Source organism: Bombina bombina, chromosome 2, assembly GCF_027579735.1.
Source record: "Bombina bombina isolate aBomBom1 chromosome 2, aBomBom1.pri, whole genome shotgun sequence".
Classification (NCBI taxonomy): domain Eukaryota; kingdom Metazoa; phylum Chordata; class Amphibia; order Anura; family Bombinatoridae; genus Bombina; species Bombina bombina.
The window spans coordinates 595,423,945-595,447,417 of NC_069500.1; the positions used below are offsets into that span (position 1 = coordinate 595,423,945).

At 37.9% G+C, this 23,473-nt stretch overlaps 1 protein-coding gene across 1 annotated transcript in view; it reads right to left on the reverse strand.

Moving 5' to 3' along the window:
• The window catches only part of LOC128647193 (transmembrane channel-like protein 2-A), a 306,013-nt gene extending 283,220 nt beyond the window's left edge, over positions 1–22,793 (reverse strand). Inside the window, exons 1-2 of the mRNA XM_053699975.1 lie at positions 22,769–22,793; positions 21,843–22,215 (exon numbers count right to left, since the gene is read on the reverse strand). Of these exons, the coding sequence (XP_053555950.1) occupies positions 21,843–22,215; positions 22,769–22,793 (398 nt within the window). The remainder of the gene's footprint in view (positions 1–21,842; positions 22,216–22,768) is intronic.
• Between the last annotated feature and the right edge of the window lie 680 nt (positions 22,794–23,473).

Sequence of the window (23,473 nt, forward strand, 5' to 3'; positions counted from 1 at the left end):
CCATAAACTACCTATGTACCCCTAAACCGAGGTACCCCCACATCGCCGCCATTCTATTAAAAAATTTTAACCCCTAATCTGCCGACCGCACACCGCTGCCACCTACATTATCCCTATGAACCCCTAATCTGCTGCCCCTAACACCGCCGACCCCTATATTATATTTATTAACCCCTAATCTGCCACCCCCGCTATCGCTGACCCCTGCATATTATTATTAACCCCTAATCTGCCGCTCCGTACACTGCTGCCACCTACATTATAGCTATGTACCCCTAATCTGCTGTGCCTAACACCGCCGACCCCTATATTATATTTATTAACCCCTAATCTGCCCCCCTCAACGTCGCCTCCACCTGCCTACACTTATTAACCCCTAATCTGCCGAGCGGACCGCACCACTACTATAATAAAGTTATTAACCCCTAATCCACCTCACTCCCGCCTCAATAACCCTATAATAAATAGTATTAACCCCTAATCTGCCCTCCCTAACATCGCCGACACCTAACTTCAATTATTAACCCCTAATCTGCCGACCGAATCTCGCCGCTACTGTAATAAATGGATTAACCCCTAAAGCTAAGTCTAACCCTAACACTAACACCCCCCTAAGTTAAATATAATTTAAATCTAACGAAATAAATTAACTCTTATTAAATAAATTATTCCTATTTAAAGCTAAATACTTACCTGTAAAATAAACCCTAATATAGCTACAATATAAATTATAATTATATTATAGCTATTTTAGGATTTATATTTATTTTACAGGTAACTTTGTATTTATTTTAACCAGGTACAATAGCTATTAAATAGTTAAGAACTATTTAATAGCTAAAATAGTTAAAATAATTACAAAATTACCTGTAAAATAAATCCTAACCTAAGTTACAATTAAACCTAACTCTACACTATCAATAAATTAATTAAATAAAATACCTACAATTATCTACAATTAAACCTAACACTACACTATCAATAAATTAATTAAATACAATATCTACAAATAAATACAATGAAATAAACTAACTAAAGTACAAAAAATAAAAAAGAACTAAGTTACAAAAAATAAAAAAATATTTACAAACATTAGAAAAATATTACAACAATTTTAAACTAATTACACCTACTCTAAGCCCCCTAATAAAATAACAAAGCCCCCCAAAATAAAAAAATGCCCTACCCTATTCTAAATTTAAAAAGTTCAAAGCTCTTTTACCTTACCAGCCCTGAACAGGGCCCTTTGCGGGGCATGCCCCAAAGAATTCAGCTCTTTTGCCTGTAAAAAAAACACATACAATACCCCGACCAACATTACAACCCACTACCCACATACCCCTAATCTAACCCAAACCCCCCTTAAATAAACCTAACACTAAGCCCCTGAAGATCTTCCTACCTTATCTTCACCATGCCAGGTTCACCGATCCGTCCTCGGAAGTCTTGATCCAAGCCTCGGAAGTGTTGATCCAAGCCCAAGCGGGGGGCTGAAGAGTGACGTCCATCCTCGGGCTGAAGTCTGGATCCAAGCGGCGGCTGAAGAAATCCATCATCGGGCTGAAGTCGGAAGTCCATTATCGGGATGAAGTCTTCTATCAAGCAGCATTTTCAATCTTCTTTCTTCCGGAGCGGAGCGGAGCCATCTTCTTCCCAGCCGACGCGGATCCATCCTCTTCTAACGATGCCTACTAGCCAAATGACGGTTCCTTTAAATGACGTCATCCAAGATGGCGTCCGTCGAATTCCGATTGGCTGATAGGATTCTATCAGACAATCGTAATTAAGGTAGGAAAATTCTGATTGGCTGATGGAATCAGCCAATCAGATTCAAGTTCAATCCGATTGGCTGATCCGATCAGCCAATCAGATTGAGCTCACATTCTATTGGCTGTTCCGATCAGCCAATAGAATGTGAGCTCAATCTGATTGGCTGATTCCATCAGCCAATCAGAATTTTCCTACCTTAATTCCGATTGGCTGATAGAATCCTATCAGCCAATCGGAATTCGACGGACGCCATCTTGGATGACGTCATTTAAAGGAACCGTCATTCGGCTAGTAGGCGTCGTTAGAAGAGGATGGATCCGTGTCAGCTGGGAAGAAGATGGCTCCGCTCCGCTCCAGAAGAAAGAAGATTGAAGATGTAGCTTGATAGAAGACTTCATCCCGATGATGGACTTCTGACTTCAGCCCGATGATGGATTTCTTCAGCCGCCGCTTGGATCCAGACTTCAGCCCGAGGATGGACGTCACTCTTCAGCCCCCCGCTTGGGCTTGGATCAACACTTCCGAGGCTTGGATCAAGACTTCCGAGGACGGATCGGTGAACTTGGCATGGTGAAGATAAGGTAGGAAGATCTTCAGGGGCTTAGTGTTAGGTTTATTTAAGGGGGGTTTGAGTTAGATTAGGGGTATGTGGGTGGTGGGTTGTAATGTTGGGGGGGGGTATTGTATGTGTTTTTTTTACAGGCAAAAGAGCTGAATTATTTGGGCATGCCCCGCAAAGGGCCCTGTTCAGGGCTGGTAAGGTAAAAGAGCTTTGAACTTTTTAAATTTAGAATAGGGTAGGGCATTTTTTTATTTTGGGGGGCTTTGTTATTTTATTAGGGGGCTTAGAGTAGGTGTAATTAGTTTAAAATTGTTGTAATATTTTTCTAATGTTTGTAAATATTTTTTTATTTTTTGTAACTTAGTTCTTTTTTATTTTTTGTACTTTAGTTAGTTTATTTCATTGTACTTATTTGTAGATATTCTATTTAATTAATTTATTGATAGTTAGTGTTAGGTTTAATTGTAGTTATTTGTAGGTATTTTATTTAATTTATTTATTGATAGTCTAGTGTTAGGTTTAATTGTAGATAATTGTAGGTATTTTATTTAATTAATTTATTGATAGTGTAGTGTTAGGTTTAATTGTAACTTAGGTTAGGATTTATTTTACAGGTAATTTTGTAATTATTTTAACTATTTTAGCTATTAAATAGTTCTTAACTATTTAATAGCTATTGTACCTGGTTAAAATAAATACAAAGTTGCCTGTAAAATAAATATAAATCCTAAAATAGCTATAATATAATTATAATTTATATTGTAGCTATATTAGGGTTTATTTTACAGGTAAGTATTTAGCTTTAAATAGGAATAATTTATTTAATAAGAGTTTATTTATTTCGTTAGATTTAAATTATATTTAACTTAGGGTGGTGTTAGTGTTAGGGTTAGACTTAGCTTTAGGGGTTAATCTATTTATTACAGTAGCGGCGAGATTCGGTCGGCAGATTAGGGGTTAATAATTGAAGTTAGGTGTCGGCGATGTTAGGGAGGGCAGATTAGGGGTTAATACTATTTATTATAGGGTTATTGAGGCGGGAGTGAGATGGATTAGGGGTTAATAACTTTATTATAGTAGCGGTGCGGTCCGCTCGGCAGATTAGGGGTTAATAAGTTTAGGCAGGTGGAGGCGACATTGAGGGGGCCAGATTAGGGGTTAATAAATATAATATAGGGGTCGGCGGTGTTAGGCGCAGCAGATTAGGGGTACATAGCTATAATGTAGGTGGCAGCGGTGTACGGAGCGGCAGATTAGGGGTTAATAATAATATGCAGGGGTCAGCGATAGCGGGGGCGGCAGATTAGGGGTTAATAAATGTAAGGTTAGGGGTGTTTAGACTCGGGGTTCATGTTAGGGTGTTAGGTGCAGTCTTAGGAAGTGTTTCCCCATAGAAAACAATGGGGCTGCATTAAGAGCTGAACGCTGCTTTTTTGCAGGTGTTAGGTTTTTTTTCAGCTCAAACTGCCCCATTGTTTTCTATGGGGATATCGTTCATGAGCACGTTTTTGAAGCTGGCCGCGTCCATAAGCACCGCTGGTATCTAGAGTTGTAGTGGCGTTAAATTATGCTCTACGCTCCCTTTTTGGAGCCTAACGCACTGAAAACCCAGCCATTCTGTGAACTTTAAATACCAGCGGTATTTAAAAGGTGTGGGAGAAAAAAAGCACGCGTAGCTAACACACCCCTTTGGCCGCCAAACTCTATCTATCTAGCCGTATCTAATTACAAAAAAATAACAAACACTAAATTACGAAAAATAACAAACAAAATTATCAAAAATAAAAAAGAATTACACCTAATCTAATAGCCCTATCAAAATAAAAAAGCCCCCCCCCCAAAATAAAAAAAAAAACCTAGCCTACAATAAACTACCAATAGCCCTTTAAAGGGCCTTTTGTAGGGCATTGCCCTAAGTTAAAGAGCTCTTTTACCTGAAAAAAAAAAATACACAGACCCCCCAACAGTAAAACCCACCACCCAATCAACCCCCCTAAATAAAACAACCTAGCTCTAACAAAAACCTAAGCTACCCATTGCCCTGAAAAGGGCATTTGTATGGGCATTGCCGTTAAAATGGCATTTAGCTTGTTTAGGAATAGCCCAAACCCTAAACTAAGAAAAAAACACACCCAAAAAACCTTAAAAAAACTATCACTAACCCCCGAAGATCCACTTACAGTTTTTGAAGTCCCATTTGAACGATCTTCATCCATGCGGCAAAGTCCTCATCCAGGCGGTGAGAAGCCTTCATTCAGGTGGCCTCTTCTATTTTCATCCAGCAGCGAAGTCCTCATCCAGGCGGCGAGAAGTCTTAATCCAGAGGACCTCTTCTATCTTTTTCTAGGCGGCACCTTCTATCTTCATCCGGCGCCACAAAGTGGGTCTATCCTGAAGACATCCGGCACGGAACATCCTCTTCATATGGTCGCTGCCGTATACTGAATCTTCAGTTCAAGTTACACGAATCAAAATGGTGTCCCTTGCATTCCTATTGGCTGATTTGATTTTGGAAATTCAAATCAGTCAATAGGATTAGAGATTCTGAAATCCTATTGGCTGTTCAAGTCAGCCAATAGGATGAGAGCTACTTAAATTCTATTGGCTGATTTGAACAGCCAATTAGATTAGGTTTTACTTTATTTTTATTTTGTGCGTTTGGGGTTGGGGGGTTGTATACTGTTAGGGGGTGTTTGTTTTGTTTTGTGGAAAAAAGAGCTGCTAACTTTAGGGCAATTCCCTACAAAAGGCCCTTTTAAGTGCCCTTGGTAGTTTATTGTAGATTAGGCTTTTTTTTTTTTTAAAGGGTATTAGAATAGGAATCATTTTTATTGTTTTAGATAATTTCATTTGTTATTTTTTTATAATAGTAGTTTTTTTTATTTTTTGTAATTTTAGTGTTTTTTATTTTTGTAATGGTAGATTTTTTTTAATTTTTGTAATGTTAGATATTAGTGTAAGGCAGCTTAGGTTTTATTTCACAGGTAAGTTTGTATTTATTTTAACTAGGTAGTTAGTAAATAGTTAATTACTATTTACTAACTAGTCTACCTAGTTAAAATAAATACAAACTTACCTGTGAAATAAAAATAAAACCTAAGCTAGCTACAATATAACTATTAGTTATATGTCGAGTGCAGCAGATTAGGGGCTAAAAGATTTATTTAGGTGGCAGTGATATCGGGAGCGGCAGATTAGGTGTTAATAACATTATGTAGGTGTCAGCGATGTCGGGGCAGCAGATTAGGGGTGTTTAGATGTAGAGTTTATGTTAGGGTGTTAGGTTTAAACATAACTTTCTTTTCCTCATAGACATCAGTGGGGCTGCGTTTTGGAGCTTTTCATTCCGCGCTTCAGGTGTTTATCTGACACCTTCTCCCCATTGATGTCTATGGGGAAAGCAAGCATGAGCACGTCAAAACAGTGCTTGAATTGTGTGCGATATGGAGCTTAAAACCACCATATCGCACGCACAAGCCAGTTGATTGAAAACTTGTAATGGCAGCCCTATAGAGGGTTAAATAATGCAACTTTCGTTAATTTCCCTATAGCGCGCATATCTTGTAATCTAACTGTAAGTGAGGGCCTTACCGAGCAATTTATCCCATAAAAACAAGATAAATGCACAACTTTAAAAAAAAAAAAATATATATATATATATATATATATATATATAGGGAGTGCAGAATTATTAGGCAAGTTGTATTTTTGAGGATTAATTTTATTATTGAACAACAACCATGTTCTCAATGAACCCAAAAAACTCATTAATATCAAAGCTGAATATTTTTGGAAGTAGTTTTTAGTTTTAGCTATTTTAGGGGGATATCTGTGTGTGCAGGTGACTATTACTGTGCATAATTATTAGGCAACTTAACAAAAAACAAATATATACCCATTTCAATTATTTCTTTTTACCAGTGAAACTAATATAACATCTCAACATTCACAAATATACATTTCTGACATTCAAAAACAAAATAAAAACAAATCAGTGACCAATATAGCCACCTTTCTTTGCAAGGATACTCAAAAGCCTGCCATCCATGGATTCTGTCAGTGTTTTGATCTGTTCACCATCAACATTGCGTGCAGCAGCAACCACAGCCTCCTAGACACTGTTCAGAGAGGTGTACTGTTTTCCCTCCTTGTAAATCTCACATTTGATGATGGACCACAGGTTCTCAATGGGGTTCAGATCAGGTGAACAAGGAGGCCATGTCATTAGATTTTCTTCTTTTATACCCTTTCTTGCCAGCCACGCTGTGGAGTACTTGGACGCGTGTGATGGAGCGTTGTCCTGCATGAAAATCATGTTTTTCTTGAAGGATGCAGACTTCTTCCTGTACCACTGCTTGAAGAAGGTGTCTTCCAGAAACTGGCAGTAGGACTGGGAGTTGAGCTTGACTCCATTCTCAACCCGAAAAGGCCCCACAAGCTCATCTTTGATGATACCAGTCCAAACCAGTACTCCACCTCCACCTTGCTGGCGTCTGAATCGGACTGGAGCTCTCTGCCCTTTACTAATCCAGCCACGGGCCCATCCATCTGGCCCATCAAGACTCACTCTCATTTCATCAGTCCATAAAACCTTAGAAAAGTCAGTCTTGAGATATTTCTTGGCCCAGTCTTGACGTTTCAGCTTGTGTGTCTTGTTCAGTGGTGGTCGTCTTTCAGCCTTTCTTACCTTGGCCATGTCTCTGAGTATTGCACACCTTGTGCTTTTGGGCACTCCAGTGATGTTGCAGCTCTGAAATATGGCCAAACTGGTGGCAAGTGGCATCTTGGCAGCTGCACGCTTGACTTTTCTCAGTTCATGGGCAGTTATTTTGCGCCTTGGTTTTTCCACACGCTTCTTGCGACCCTGTTGACTATTTTGAATGAAACGCTTGATTGTTCGATGATCACGCTTCAGAAGCTTTGCAATTTTAAGAGTGCTGCATCCCTCTGCAAGATATCTCACTATTTTTGACTTTTCTGAGCCTGTCAAGTCCTTCTTTTGACCCATTTTGCCAAAGGAAAGGAAGTTGCCTAATAATTATGCACACCTGATATACGGTGTTGATGTCATTAGACCACACCCCTTCTCATTACAGAGATGCACATCACCTAATATGCTTAATTGGTAGTAGGCTTTCGAGCCAATACAGCTTGGAGTAAGACAACATGCATAAAGAGGATGATGTGGTCAAAATACTCATTTGCCTAATAATTCTGCACTCCCTGTATATATATATATATATATATATATATATATATATATATGTATGTATGTATGTATGTATATATATATATATATATATGTATGTATGTATGTATATATATATATATATATATATATATTAGAGTTATGTTTATTTCCACTGACACTGCATCATGTGACAGCCATCTGCCAATCACTAATGCATATACGTATAATCTGTAAATTCCTGCTCATGTTCACTAGGAGCAGGAGACTCAAAAGTGTAAATATAAAAATACTGCAAATATTATTAATAGAAGTAAATTGGAAAGTTGTTTAAAAGTGCTGCTCTATCTGAATCATGAAATTTTAACTTTGCTTTGAGTGTCCTTTTAAACACAAAAAATATCCAGACTGCCTAAGTTCATACAGGCCAGTTTCTCTATTAAGTATAGACTACAAGATAATGACTAGAATATTAGTAGTTAGATTAGAAAAAAAACATTGGAACTTTAGTGCATGGAGACCAAACTGGCTTCATAAACAATAGAAAATAAGGATAAATATACAAAATATATTATTAATATTAGAAATTACAGGAAAATAAAGTTTAGAAAAAATACAGAAAGAACCAAAATACAGCAATTATATCTATAGACACTGATAAAGCCTTTAATAAAGAAATATGAGACCAGTTGCACATTGTTCTTAAAAAATATGTATTTGGATCAAAATTTAGACATCTTATTAAATTCCTATACATAGTATCAGAACAAATTAATTCATTTAGAGGAACAATACAAGGGTGCCCATTGTCTCCTTTACATTTTAATTTGGCTCTTGAACCCTTTGTGATCTCAATAAGAAATAACATTGAAGGGATAAAAATAGCCAAATAACAGTTAAAGTTAGCTTTGCATACTGAAAATCTTTTATTTTAAAGATGGCTGATAAAAAGTGAATTATTCTAAGTCTAAAATATTATGGTTAAACAAAATTAACACTAAAAATATAAATATTTATTGTTTCAAAAAAGTAGACCATTATTTCAATTACCTAGGAATAAAAATAACAAAAAAAATGGGGTTTCCCCAAGGCACAGCTGAGAGAAAGTACTACTTGGGAGAAACGATGGCAAGCAGGGACTAAGCCTATAAAATCACTTACAAATCATCATCTGCTACTCCTTAACGACTATAGCGAAACCATACCCTGGCAGATTAAGGCGTGGGGACGTGAAATAGAAATCCAAATTACCCCGATGGAAGTGGAACACGCAACAACGATTACTAAATCAGCTATACATTGTATAACTTTTCTTGAAATCTACTTCAAGGTTCTCTTAAAGTGGTATTTAACCCCTCACAAGTTGTCAAAGATATACCCCACAGCCTCCCCGCAATGCTGGAGGGAATGTGGCCAACAGGCACAGATTTACATATCTGGTGGTCCTGCCCAAAAATTGCCCCTTTGTGGAGAGAGATCTTTCTATTGTTATCTGACTTGGGTATTATATTATCTAAATCCCCAGCACTAGCCCTTCTGCATATCGGGCTCAAGGAAGTACAAAAACCCCAACAAATCCTTGGAGTTGCAATTTTTATTGCAACCAAGATGTGTATAGCCAGGTCATGGAAAAAACCTGAAGCTCCAACCTTAGCGCAGATCACTCAACTCATAGACTATTTAGCGTCAATGGAGAGAGGTTTTTATAACACAACTGACCGCATCGATAAGTATTGGACGATCTGGAGTAGGTGGGTCCCTAAATCTCCTTAGAAGCCCAATGCTTATTAATGTTCTCTTGGTCCCATTGTGGATTCATTATCCCCCTGAAAATTCCCTCTATTTTTCTTTCCCGTCCCTTCTTCCCTCCTCCATCCCTTCCCCCCTCTCCCTTCTCCCTTCTTTTTTTTCTCCTCTTTTTTTTTTTTTTTTTTCTTCTTTTCTCTCTCTTTCTTTTCTATGGTTAATTTGAACTTGATGTCCCTACTCACTAACTTTGTTAGGGACTATCCGTTTCCATATTAGGATTTAATGATAGATGAGAAAATGGGAACAGACATGGTCAAAAAACTCCTGTGATGTCCTATAAGTAATAAATTTAATAAACTAAATTTTATTTTTGAGCATATACTAAAGGACACTACTCTACCTTTGGAGATATTTCTCCTCAATCCAGATGTTAGAACAAGAGTAACTTATTAGTTGGCAATTATTCTTATGTTAAAATTCTGTGCTAGGCTGTATTATGAATACTTTTGTATTTTATATCTAAAAAATTGTTCAAAGTCTGTTTTTTTATGCTGATTGTTCTATTGGTATCTTTTTTTTTGTACTGATTTATGCTTAATAAAGCTTTAAAAAAAAAAAAAAAAATAACAAAAAAAAAAAATCATATTTTGCTGGTATAAATTAAATATAGGAGATATGATATCTAAGATAGAACTAGACCTAAATAAATGGAGGAATCTACCAATACATTTAACAGGTAGAATAAATATACTTCAAATTATAGTGTTAATCAAAAATGTTTTCCAATCTAAATGTACTCAATGTTAATTCATAAAAAAGAACTACATTGAACAAGGCTGTGAAAAACATTTTTATAGCAGGGGAGAAAAGTAAAAATAGGTTATAGCAAGCTTTTGCAAAAATTACATAATAGTGTTATAGCTGCACTTAATTTTGGATGGTATAATTGGGTAATGTTAACAAAAAATACAGCCTTTGGATTCTAATATTGTTAAACCTATCTTACCTTATTTAAATGTTAAGATATTTCCAAAGACATCAAAGAAATAAATTTACTCTTTAACCTCTATGCGGATGATAGCCAGATCTACCTATCCCCCCCTTCACTCTCTCCTTCTGTCAATTCTCAGATCAGAGACTGCTTATCTTGCATTTATTCCTGGATGGCCTCTCACCACCTAAAAATAAACATGTCCAAGACCGAGCAACTTCTAATCCCTTTTACTAATTCTACTCCAGTTTCTAATTTTTCTATCACTGTTGGCAGCACAACTATCTCCTCATCACCCTAAGTCTGCTGCCTTGGAGTCATACTTGACTCAATTCTGTCCTTTATTCCCTACATCCAATTGCTTTCTTCATACTGCTGCAACCACCTATGCAATATCTTCAAAATTTGTCCATTTCTGAGCACTGAAACTACTAAAGAGCTAATCCAGTTGCTGGTAATTTCCAGACTTGACTACTGTAATAGCCTATTAACTCGACTCCCTCTCTCCTGCCTCTCCCCCCTTCAATCCATCCTAAATGCCTCTGCCAGGCTAATTCACCTCTTCTGACGCTCTGTATCTGCTGCACCTCTCTGCGATGCCTTCACTGGCTCCCCATTTATAGCAGAATTAAATTAAAAATTCTCCCCCTGACCTACAACGCCCTTACCAACTCTGCCTCATCCTACCTGTCCTCACTCATCAACAAATATACTCCAGCCCTCCCCCTAAGATCCAACAGTGACCTGCTCCTTGCATCCTCTACCATCACCTCCTCACATGCTAGACTACAGGACTTCTCTCGTGCGGCACCAACCCTCTGGAATGCACTTCCTCGAGGTGTCAGATTTTCCCCTAACCTGTCCTCCTTTAAACACTCACTAAAGACCTTCTTGTTCAGGGAAGCTTGTAACCCAAATCAGTAACTAATGAATTTCACCTACCTAACAGTTGCCCTCATCTAACTCCTCCCTAACATCTTTCTCAACTTTGCAGTCCCCACCTCCTGTTTCCCATCCTCCTACCCATCTAGATTGTAATTTCCCACAGGAATAGGGCCCTCAATTCCCCCTGTATTGTCTGTTAAATTTTGTCTTATATTGTAATGTCTCACCATTGTACTTTTATCTTTGTACCCATGGACAGCGCTGCGGAATCTGCTGGCGCCTTATAAATAAAGACTACAAAAAATATGTAAAAACGTAATAATCTGCAATGAAATATCATAATTCCTTTTGTTTCCATGCAGCCTGAACTTCATTGTGGATTATACTACAAAAATATTTTCAATCTGGTACTCTAAAGGACTAAACATTTTAAACAATTAATAGATAATGAGAATAATTTAAAACTGTTTAATAATTTAAAGGAATGATTTGGAAAACAATAATGTGTAAGCTTACTTCCAAGTCAAACACTATATAACATTTTTAAAGACTGCTGGTGAATTAGATTGGAAGATAGGCAAATTAGGACAAGTGTTTTCAGCATAGAAAAAAAGGCAATTGAATCCATCTAAAATTGGGAAGCAAAGCAAGCCGCAAACCAGAGCAGATGCACAGAGATAGAGATTGACACAAAAACATTTCAAGGAGCACTGGGCAGCTGTATAAAACTTAGCATTTATTTTCGTCAAAGAGTAAAAACATTCATATAAGATAGTTGGCAACAAAGTCAGGCTGTTGATAGGGTTGCCCACAGAACCTGCTGACGCATTTCGGCCAGCTGGCCGTAATCGTAGCTTAGATTCAAATGCCATGTTTGGCGATTTAACCGTATAAAATCACCTCTATTGGTTAAAACTTAACAATGGGGAAGTACCTATTCACAGCTCAAATAGAATTTCACTTAAATCCTAAAGATACATTTTATCATATTTCACACAAAAAAAATGATAATAATAATAAAATGACAGGATCCAACACGTTCTCTTACAGTGCACATGTGACCGGAATTGGATGATGTCACACGCCAAGTGAGTTGGGACGAGTGCAGGGACGGACTGGCTTGTGGCTGAAGCGGATACGCATCTCATCCTAAAAGACTGTTCAGGTATGCCCAGAAGGGTAAGAAAGGGTATGGAGGGCCACAAGTGTAACTGGATTTTCCTCCAGCTGTAAGTACGCTCCCAAGAACTTTAGGCTTATAAACTGTGTCTGTATCTGTGTAGGACTGTTCCTTTACCTGTAAGGTGTAAATTACAGCAGTAGGTGCTTGACACTTTTTGTTTTGCTGCACAGAGATAGAGCTCTGTAGCCAAAATTGCATAAAAATACTTTTTTAGGCAAAAGAGGGGCTCTACAGACCAATTGTTTTGCAAGCCTACAGCCCAGTAACACCCATGATAAATCTGTCTGAAAACAGCGAATCATATATCAAAATCTCCAGATTGGGATACAGAAGCAATTAGGGAGCGGCCATCTTTCTGCCCATGTGGCGCATCATACACCTCAAAGCTTAAACCCCATTATATATTAGCTACTCTGATTGTCAGGATAAGTCTGAAGAGCTGCTACTCTTTTCTTCTTACCCCTTACTATTACGGGGGATCTCACCTCCTCTTTACTTGCTATCATGGAGGAGTTCGGCAAAACAGCGGCACCAACCCTCTGGAATGCACTTCCTCGAGGTGTCAGATTTTCCCCTAACCTGTCCTCCTTTAAACACTCCCTAAAGACCTTCTTGTTCAGGGAAGCTTGTAACCCAAATCAGTAACTAATGAATTTCACCTACCTAACAGTTGCCCTCATCTAACTCCTCCCTAACATCTTTCTCAACTTTACAGTCCCCACCTCCTGTTTCCCATCCTCCTTCCCATCTAGATTGTAATTTCCCACAGGAATAGGGCCCTCAATTCCCCCTGTATTGTCTGTTAAATTTTGTCTTATATTGTAATGTCTCACCATTGTACTTTTATCTTTGTACCCATGGACAGCGCTGTGGAATCTGCTGGCGCCTTATAAATAAAGACTACAAAAAATATGTAAAAACGTAATAATCTGCAATGAAATATCATAATTCCTTTTGTTTCCATGCAGCCTGAACTTCATTGTGGATTATACTACAAAAATATTTTCAATCTGGTACTCTAAAGGACTAAACATTTTAAACAATTAATAGATGAGAATAATTTAAAACTGTTTAATAATTTAAAGGAATGATTTGGAAAACAATAATGTGTAAGCTTACTTCCAAGTCAAACACTATATAACATTTTTAAAGACTGCTGGTGAATTAGATTGGAAGATAGGCAAATTAGGACAAGTGTTTTCAGCATAGAAAAAAAGGCAATTGAATCCATCTAAAATTGGGAAGCAAAGCAAGCCGCAAACCAGAGCAGATGCACAGAGATAGAGATTGACACAAAAACATTTCAAGGAGCACTGGGCAGCTGTATAAAACTTAGCATTTATTTTCGTCAAAGAGTAAAAACATTCATATAAGATAGTTGGCAACAAAGTCAGGCTGTTGATAGGGTTGCCCACAGAACCTGCTGACGCATTTCGGCCAGCTGGCCGTAATCGTAGCTTAGATTCAAATGCCATGTTTGGCGATTTAACCGTATAAAATCACCTCTATTGGTTAAAACTTAACAATGGGGAAGTACCTATTCACAGCTCAAATAGAATTTCACTTAAATCCTAAAGATACATTTTATCATATTTCACACAAAAAAATGATAATAATAATAAAATGACAGGATCCAACACGTTCTCTTACAGTGCACATGTGACCGGAATTGGATGATGTCACACGCCAAGTGAGTTGGGACGAGTGCAGGGACGGACTGGCTTGTGGCTGAAGCGGATACGCATCTCATCCTAAAAGACTGTTCAGGTATGCTCAGAAGGGTAAGAAAGGGTATGGAGGGCCACAAGTGTAACTGGATTTTCCTTCAGCTGTAAGTACGCTCCCAAGAACTTTAGGCTTATAAACTGTGTCTGTATCTGTGTAGGACTGTTCCTTTACCTGTAAGGTGTAAATTACAGCAGTAGGTGCTTGACACTTTTTGTTTTGCTGCACAGAGATAGAGCTCTGTAGCCAAAATTGCATAAAAATACTTTTTTAGGCAAAAGAGGGGCTCTACAGACGAATTGTTTTGCAAGCCTACAGCCCAGTAACACCCATGATAAATCTGTCTGAAAACAGCGAATCATATATCAAAATCTCCAGATTGGGATACAGAAGCAATTAGGGAGCGGCCATCTTTCTGCCCATGTGGCGCATCATACACCTCAAAGCTTAAACCCCATTATATATTAGCTACTCTGATTGTCAGGATAAGTCTGAAGAGCTGCTACTCTTTTCTTCTTACCCCTTACTATTACGGGGATCTCACCTCCTCTTTACTTGCTATCATGGAGGAGTTCGGCAAAACAGTGGATGCAGCGAGAGCTTTTTCTCTTAATAACAGAGCATATTTCCCCTCAACATCTCTCCAACATCCTTGAGGGGTGAGTCTAGGGACAGACCCTACCTATGCTGCTGGAGAATGGGATGTAAAGAGGCAAAGGGGGCCACATACATCTCTATTGCTACTCCTAGACAATACTCCTGATGCAGAACAAGAGATCTATACTGTGAGTAGGCCGGGAGACTCCATAACTGCCCTACAGAAAAATAACTTTTTTGACCCAATATCTTTAGATGGGTCAGGTGGAATTTCCCCACCAGATGCTTATTGTAGATATGACAATGTTTGGGTGCAACTGATCTGCGTGACTGATGCCCTTGCTAACCCTCTTCAGTTTGTCACTGCAAATACCTTAACATGGCGAGATGGTGTGGGTTAGTGACTGATTTCAACTTTGGGACTTTTAAGTTCACCGGTTGATCTTCTTAAACCCTACATGTATAATCTAATCATAACAGGCCTTAAATAGGTGAGCTTTGCAATTAGGCTTTAATGCTCATCTATTAGTTAATTTTGCACCCTTGGCCATGGCATACTATATATATATTTGGCTTATAGATTCTTACCAAGTTCACTGCTACAGATCTCTATAATATATGATAGCTGCAGGCTAGAGAATTTTTTAGAGCTTCTATGCACTTGAACATGTTTATACAGGTCACTCCAAATACACTTGTTTACTGTATATCGACTAGATTACGAGTTTTGCATTATGAGGGGTGCGGTGCTAACTTGCACGTTATTGTCACCGCTCACTTCCCTACAGCGCTGGTATTACAGGTTTTCATAAACCTGGCATTAGCAGGCAAGAAGTGAGCGCAGAGCAAAATTGAGCTCCATACCGCACTCAAATACCAGCGCTGCTGAAAGCTACGGTGAGCTGGTTTTATGTGCTCGTGCATGATTTCCCCATAGACATCAATGGGGAGAGCCGGCTGAAAAAAAGCCTAACACCTGCAATAAAGCAGCGTAAAGCTCCATAACGCAGCCCCATTGATTCCTCCACGCCGGATGGATGAAGATAGAAGATGCCGTCAGGATGAAGACTTCTGCCCGTCTGGAGGACCACTTCTGCCGGCTTGGATGAAGACTTCTCCCGGCTTCGTTAAGGACTTCTTGCTGCTTCGCTGAGGACTTCTCCTGGTTTCGTTTAGGATGGATGTCCGGTCTTCAAAACTGTAAGTGGATCTTCGGGGGTTAGTGTTAGGTTTTTTAAGGGTTTATTGGGTGGGTTTTAGTTTTAAATTAGGGTTTGAGCAATTGAAAAACAGCTAAATGCCCTTTTAAGGGCAATGCCCATCAAATGCCCTTTTCAGGGCAATGGGGAGCTTAGGTTTTTTTAGTTAGGTTTTTATTTGGGGGGTTTGGTTGTGTGGGTGGTGGGTTTTACTGTGGGGGTTTGTATAGTGTTAGGGGATTTGTATTTTTTTGGAGCAAAAGAGCTGTTTAACTCAGGGCAATGCCCTACAAAAGGCCCTTTTAAGGACCCTTGGTAGTTTGGGGGGGTGGTGGTTTGTAATAGTGTTAGGGGGTGTTTGTATTTTTTGTGGAGCAAAAGAGCTGTTTAACGTAGGGCAACACCCTACAAAAGGCCCTTTTAAGGGCCATTGGTAGTTTATTCTAGATTAGGCTTTTTTATTTTGTTTTTTGTTTTTTTTTAATGGTAGGTTTTTTTATTTTTGTAATGTTAGGTTTTTTATTTTTGTAATGTAAGGTTTTAGTGTAAGTCAGGTTAGGTTTTATTTCACAGTTAAGTTTGTATTTATTTTAACTAGGTAGTTATTAAATAGTTAATAACTATTTACTAACTAGTCTACCTAGTTAAAATAAACTTATCTTATTTAGTGGTAGTGATGTGGGAGGCCAGAGGTTTAGGGGTTAATAACTTTATTTAGTTGCGGCGATGTTTGGGAGCGGCGGAATAGAGGTTAATAAATTTAATATAGTTGCAGCGATATTGGGTGCGGCGGAATAGGGGTTAATAACTTTAGTATAGTGGCGGCGATATCGGTAGCAACAGATTAGTGGTTAATAATTTTATTTAGGTGGTGGCAAAATGGGAGCGGCAGATTAGGGGTTAATAACTGTAGACAGGCATTGGCGATGCCAGGGGCAGCGGATTAGGGGTGTTTAGACTCAGGGTTTATGTTAGGGTTTTAGGTCTAAACTGTATTTTCTTTTTCCCCGTAGACATCAATGGGGCTGCGTTACTGAGCTTTTGTTTTCGCGCTCGCAGGTGTTAGAATTTTTTTTGCTGGCTCTTTTCATTAATGTCTATGGGGAAAACGTGCACGAGCACGTCAAATCACTGTTTGTTTTGGGTGCGGTATGGAGCTTAAAATCTCCATATCGCACGCGCAAACCGAGTTTTTCAAAACTTGAAAGTACCTAATATTCTGTTGTACACACTATGGCCTCTAGTTATCAAGCCGTCAACCTCAAATACGCTGGAATTCCACAGCGTATTTGTGGCGAGGTTGATTCGCCTAAGTTATCAAGCCCTGCTGCCCGGCAAAAGTAGAATATAGTGACGTAAGCTTCGATCCGCCGGACTCAGTCCAACACAGATCGATTCTTACGTCACTCCAGATGTTCCGAATGCAAGTTCGGCACAATCTGACTAATTTTGCTAGTTATCAAATGACTACCAGGTACGCTCGGCACTTTTCCGGCCTAGCGTACCTGGTTTTCAATCCGCCGCCCTGGAGGCGGCGGATCCCATAGGAATCAATGGGAGTCTGACCATAGCGAAAGTTCATGTTCGCTGCTGCCCGACATCCCATTGATTCCTATGGGAGATGTCTGCACCTAACACCCTAACATGTACCCCGAGTCTAAACACCCCTAATCTGCCCCCCCCCCCTACACCGCCGCAACTAAATAAATGCATTACCCCCTAAAACGCCACTCCCGGACCCCGCCGCAACTATAATAAACTGATAAACCCCTAAACCGCCGCTCCCAGAGCCCGCGCCACTCTAATAAACTGATTAACCCCTAAACCGCCACTCCCGGACCCCGCCGCCACCTACATAATACCTATTAACCCCTATCCTGCCCCCCTATACCGCCGCCACCTATAATAAATGTATTAACCCCTATCCTGCCGATCCCGTACCCCGCCGCAACTAAATAAATTGTTTAACCCCTAAACTGCCGCTCCCGGACCCCGCCGCCACCTATATTAAACTTATTAACCCCTAATCTGCCCCTCCTACACCGTCGCCACCTATAATAAATTTATTAACCCCTATCCTTCCTCCCCTATACCGCCGCCATCTATATTAAACTAATTAACCCCTAAACATAAGTCTAACACTAACCCTAACACCCCCCTAACTTAAATATTATTTTAATAAATCTAAATAAAAATTACTCTTATTAACTAAATTAATCCTATTTAAAACTAAATACTTACCTATAAAATAAACCCTAATATAGCTACAATATTACTAATAATTATATTGTAGCTATTTTAGGATTTATTTTTATTTTACAGGCAAATTTAAATTTATTTTAACTAGGTACAATAGCTATTAAATTGTTAATAACTATTTAATAGCTACCTAGTTAAAATAAAGACAAATTTACCTGTAAAAATGAAAACTAACCTAAGTTACAATTACACCTAACACTACACTGTCATTAACTAAATTATTCCTATTTAAAAATAAATACTTACCTGTAAAATAAACCCTAAGATAGCTACAATGTAATTAATAATTACATTGTAGCTATTTTAGGATTTATATTTATTTTACAGGTAACTTTGTATTTATTTTAACTAGGTAGAATAGTTATTAAATAGTTATTAACTATTTAATAACTACCTAGCTAAAAGAAATACAAAATACCTGTAAAATAAATCCTAACCTAAGTTAAAATTAAACCTAACACTAAACTATCAATAAATAAATTAAATTAATTAACTACAAATACCTACAATTAAATACAATTAAATAAACTAAGTTACAAAAAATAAAAAAAACTGTTACAAAAATAAAAAAATATTACAAGATTTTTAATCTAATTACACCTAATCTAAGCACCCTAATAAAATAACAAAGCCCCCCAATATAAAAAAATGCCCTACCCTATTCTAAATTACAAAAGTTAACAGCTCTATTACCTTACCAGCCCTTAAAAGGGCCTTTTGCGGGGCATGCCCCAAAGAAATCAGCTCTTTTGCCTGTAAAAAAAAACACAATACCACCTCCCAACATTGCAACATTGCAACCCACCACCCAGTCGTCTTCACCCAACCAGGCACCGATGGACGTCATCCAAGATGGCGTCCCTCAAATTCTGATTGGCTGATAGGATTCTATCAGCCAATCGGAATTATGGTAGGAAAAATCTGATTGGCTGATACAATCAGCCAATCAGATTCAAGTTCAATCCGATTGGCTGATCCAATCAGTCTGTTCCGATCAGCCAATAGAATGCGAGCTCAATCTGATTGGCTGATTGGATTAGCCAATCCGATTGAACTTGAATCTGATTGGCTGATTCACTCAGCCAATCCGATTTTTCCTACCTTAATTCCGATTGGCTAATAGAATCCTATCAGCCAATCGGAATTCGAGGGACACCATCTTGGATGACGTCACTTAAAGGAACCTTCATTCGTCGTCTAGTCGTCGTTCAAGAAGGATGTTCCGCGCCGGAGGTCTTGAAGATGGAGCCGCTCCTCGTCGGATGGATGAAGATAGAAGATGCCGCTTGGATGAAGATGTCTGCCGGTCCGGATGTCCTCTTCTGCCCGGATAGGATGAAGACTTCTGTCAATCAGGATGCCCTCTTTTGGTCCATCGGTGCCCGGTTGGGTGAAGACGACTCAAGGTAGGGAGATCTTCAGGGGGGTAGTGTTAGGTTTATTTAAGGGGGGTTTGGGTTAGAGTAGGGGTATGTGGGTGGTGGGTTGTAATGTTGGGGGGTGGTATTGTGTTTTTTTTTACAGGCAAAAGAGCTGATTTCTTTGGGGCATGCCCCGCAAAAGGCCCTTTTAAGGGCTGGTAAGGTAATAGAGCTGTTAACTTTTGTAATTTAGAATAGGGTAGGGCATTTTTTTATTTTGGGGGGCTTTGTTATTTTATTAGGGGGCTTAGATTAGGTGTAATTAGATTAAAAATCTTGTAATATTTTTTTATTTTTTGTAACTTAGTTTTTTGTTTTTTTTTGTAACTTAGTTTATTTAATTGTATTTAATTGTAGGTATTTGTAGTTAATTAATTTAATTTATTTATTGATAGTGTAGTGTTAGGTTTAATTTTAACTTAGGTTAGGATTTATTTTACAGGTAATTGTGTATTTCTTTTAGCTAGGTAGTTATTAAATAGTTAATAACTATTTAATAACTATTCTACCTAGTTAAAATAAATACAAAGTTACCTGTAAAATAAATATAAATCCTAAAATAGCTAAAATGTAATTATTAATTTTTAAATAATTAATTTAAATTAAAAATTTTATTTTTAAATAGGAATAATTTAGTTAATGATAGTGTAGTGTTAGGTGTAATTGTAACTTAGGTTAGTTTTTATTTTACAGGTAAATTGGTAATTATTTTAACTAGGTAGCTATTAAATAGTTAATAACTATTTAATAGCTATTGTGCCTAGTTAAATTAAATTTAAATTTGCCTGTAAAATAAAAATAAATCCTAAAATAGCTACAATATAGTTATTAGTAATATTGTAGCTATATTAGAGTTTATTTTATAGGTAAGTATTTAGTTTTAAATAGGATTAATTTAGTTAATAAGAGTAATTTTTATTTAGATTTATTAAAATAATATTTAAGTTAGGGGGGTGTTAGGGTTAGTGTTAGACTTAAGTTTAGGGGTTAATTAGTTTAATATAGATTTCAGCGGTATAGGGGGGGCAGGATAGGGGTTAATAAATTTATTATAGGTGGTGACGGTGTAGGGGGGGCAGATTAGGAGTTAATAAGTTTAATATAGGTGGAGGCGGGGTCCGGGAGTGGCAGTTTAGGGGTTAAACAATTTATTTAGTTGCGGCGGGGTACAGGATCGGCAGGATAGGGGTTAATAAATTTATTATAGGTGGTGGCGGTATAGGGGGGCAGGATAGGGGTTAATAGGTATTATGTAGGTGGCGGAGGGGTCCGGGAGTGGCTGTTTAGGGGTTAATACATTTATTATAGGTGCGGCGGGGTCTAGGAGCGGTGGTTTAGGGGTTAATAACTTTATTTAGTTGCGGGGGGCTCCGGGGGTGCTGGTATAGGGGGTAGAACAGTGTAGTTTAGTGTGGGTGCTTAGTCACAGCTTATCAATAAAGCTGGGAAAAAGCCGAAGAGCAGCGAGATCGGATGAGTGATAACTATCACAGTCCACTGCTCATCGCCCTGTACTTGGTGCACGGCTTTTTGACAGCTTTTTTAATAACTTTGGCGAGTGTATTCTGGTCCGCGGCGGCGATGTAAGGCGAGCTTAGGTGGGCGTATTGGGGCCGACGAAGGCAGGTAAGTAGACGGCTTGATAACTAGAGGCCTATGTGTCAACTCTAGGGGGCGCAAGTATATAAAATAAATGTGGTAATCCTATATACAGCACACTGTATATATGTATACATAAATATATATGTGTATTATTAAATTATGGGATTTTTTTTACCACACCTGAGAGTCTGAGCTTATTTTTCCTACTGAGGACATTGGAAAGACTGGCACTATCACTGTGGCAGTGAGCTGGGACACTGCAAATCCCCAGTAGTCCCTACTTAGAACAACTGGATGCTGCTCCATTTGTGAGTATTCATTTGACAATGTTATTATCCATTTTGTACCAACTGTATAACACTAGGAGGTGCCTTTGTCTTGTGATCCCATTCACAGAGAAAGTTTTTCAAATCTTGTAATGGCAATGCTATAGGGAATTAAATAACGCAACTTTTGTTGCGTTCGTTAATTTCCCTATATCGCTCAAAACTCGTAATCTAGCTGAAAGAGAAGTATAGAAAGCCAGAAAAAAACAAAAACACGACCATGCCTTAAATTCAATGAGTCACAAGCACATGCTCCAATACATGTAAGCAAAATATGTTTTCTTTAAATGGGCTACTACCTACTAGTTCCAGAAAGCAAATTTGTTTTCAAAAAGAAAATATCTAGGATTATAAAGATTGCAAAATTATCAAGTATGGTGAATACCTGCTATCTTTTCTTTTCTTCTTGTGGCCAATATTATTTTTGCCATTTTTGTCATTTCCATTCTTCCTTTCATTGTTTGTTTCACTGTTTTGGATTTCTTTGCTATTAGATTTTATCTTACCAACTTGAGTTTTATTTTTATTTTTATTTGGTTGCTCCACCTGAGACTCAGATTCAGACTCAGTAAAATTCTCGGATTCCACAGATCTTTTAGATTTTTTACGGGGAAGTCTTTTTCTTCTTGGGGGGACAATTTCTTCCTCCTCCTCCTCCTCCTCCTCATCATCATCACTTTCACTATCTTGTTGATTGACAAATGTTTTCTTTGAGTAGCGTATCTGACGTCTTTTTGCAAAATACTCTTTTTCTGAATCTGCATTAAACACATATATTCAGTTTGAAAACAACATTAACAGTACTTGTCTATATATAACAAATACTTTATTATTGGTAATTGTGTATTATGGACTTATAATATCATCAATGCAACAGGCCCTCATAATACATAGTTCACTCCTCTATACTATTACCCTATAGCAATAACCTTCTTTGCATAAATGTTTTGTAGATTATCTATTTATGTAGCCCATAAAGTGTTTTTTTTTTAAAAATGTATAGTTTTGCTTATTTTTAAATAACATTGCCCTTATTTTCAGACTCCTAACCAAGCCCCAAAGTTTTATGAGAATACAGTCAGCTACCTACTCCAGCTTGCTCCTGTTTGTGTAAACTTTGTAAAGGGTCTTTTCATATTCAAAAGAAGGGGGAGGGGGGAAAATGGTGTATACTGTCCCTTTAATCATAGTAACTAATCGTAACAGTTTAATTTTGACACAGAGCTTACCCACCTTAGTCCTGATTCTGAATAACAAGACAGTATTGTAAACATTTTTCAATATAGGGTCAAACCTCTAAATTGTCCTGACCACTGTAGGAAGAAAAAAAGGACATGTTGCTATATAACTAGAAGAGGCTCATGGTGAAAGAGGATTTATTTTTTAAAGAAGTGTTGTCTGTGTTTATTTTAGAGACAGTTTAGGTGTTGTGGGGTTTGATGTAGCAATGGGAGTCTAGATGTTGGGGAATCTTAGCACAAGGGGTATATATATTAAAGGGTTAATAATTATTAATATGACCATATCAAGCAGGGAATAAGGTTTAAGGGAGTTGATAGTTTTGTTGCAAGAGGGTAATTTAGAGAGGGAGGGCTTTAAAAATGTTTTTGTGAAGTACGTAGTTCATGGGGGAATTTATTTTAAGGGGGAGTTTATTGCTATTGTTTATTGTTATTGTAATGGCGTAAAAAGGTAATGTCCACAGCACTGAGTTATGCTCTTCTCTTTAGTTACACAGACATCAAGTGACGTTTTGGATCTTTAACCCTTATTCATGCTTGCAATAATGTGTTACAACAATCTTTTAAAACACTCAAATTCGTGCCAACCAAAAACATGTGGTTCTATTGCCACCTAGTGGTCAAATGATTACATTACAACTAATAAATTTAGTTTCACTGACATGTAACATTTAAAATTTAATTTTGTTATTATATAACTAGCATTACTCAGTGATTATTCAGAGAGATATGGCTACATCAAAGTAGCCCAAATATGTCAATATAGTATACATTC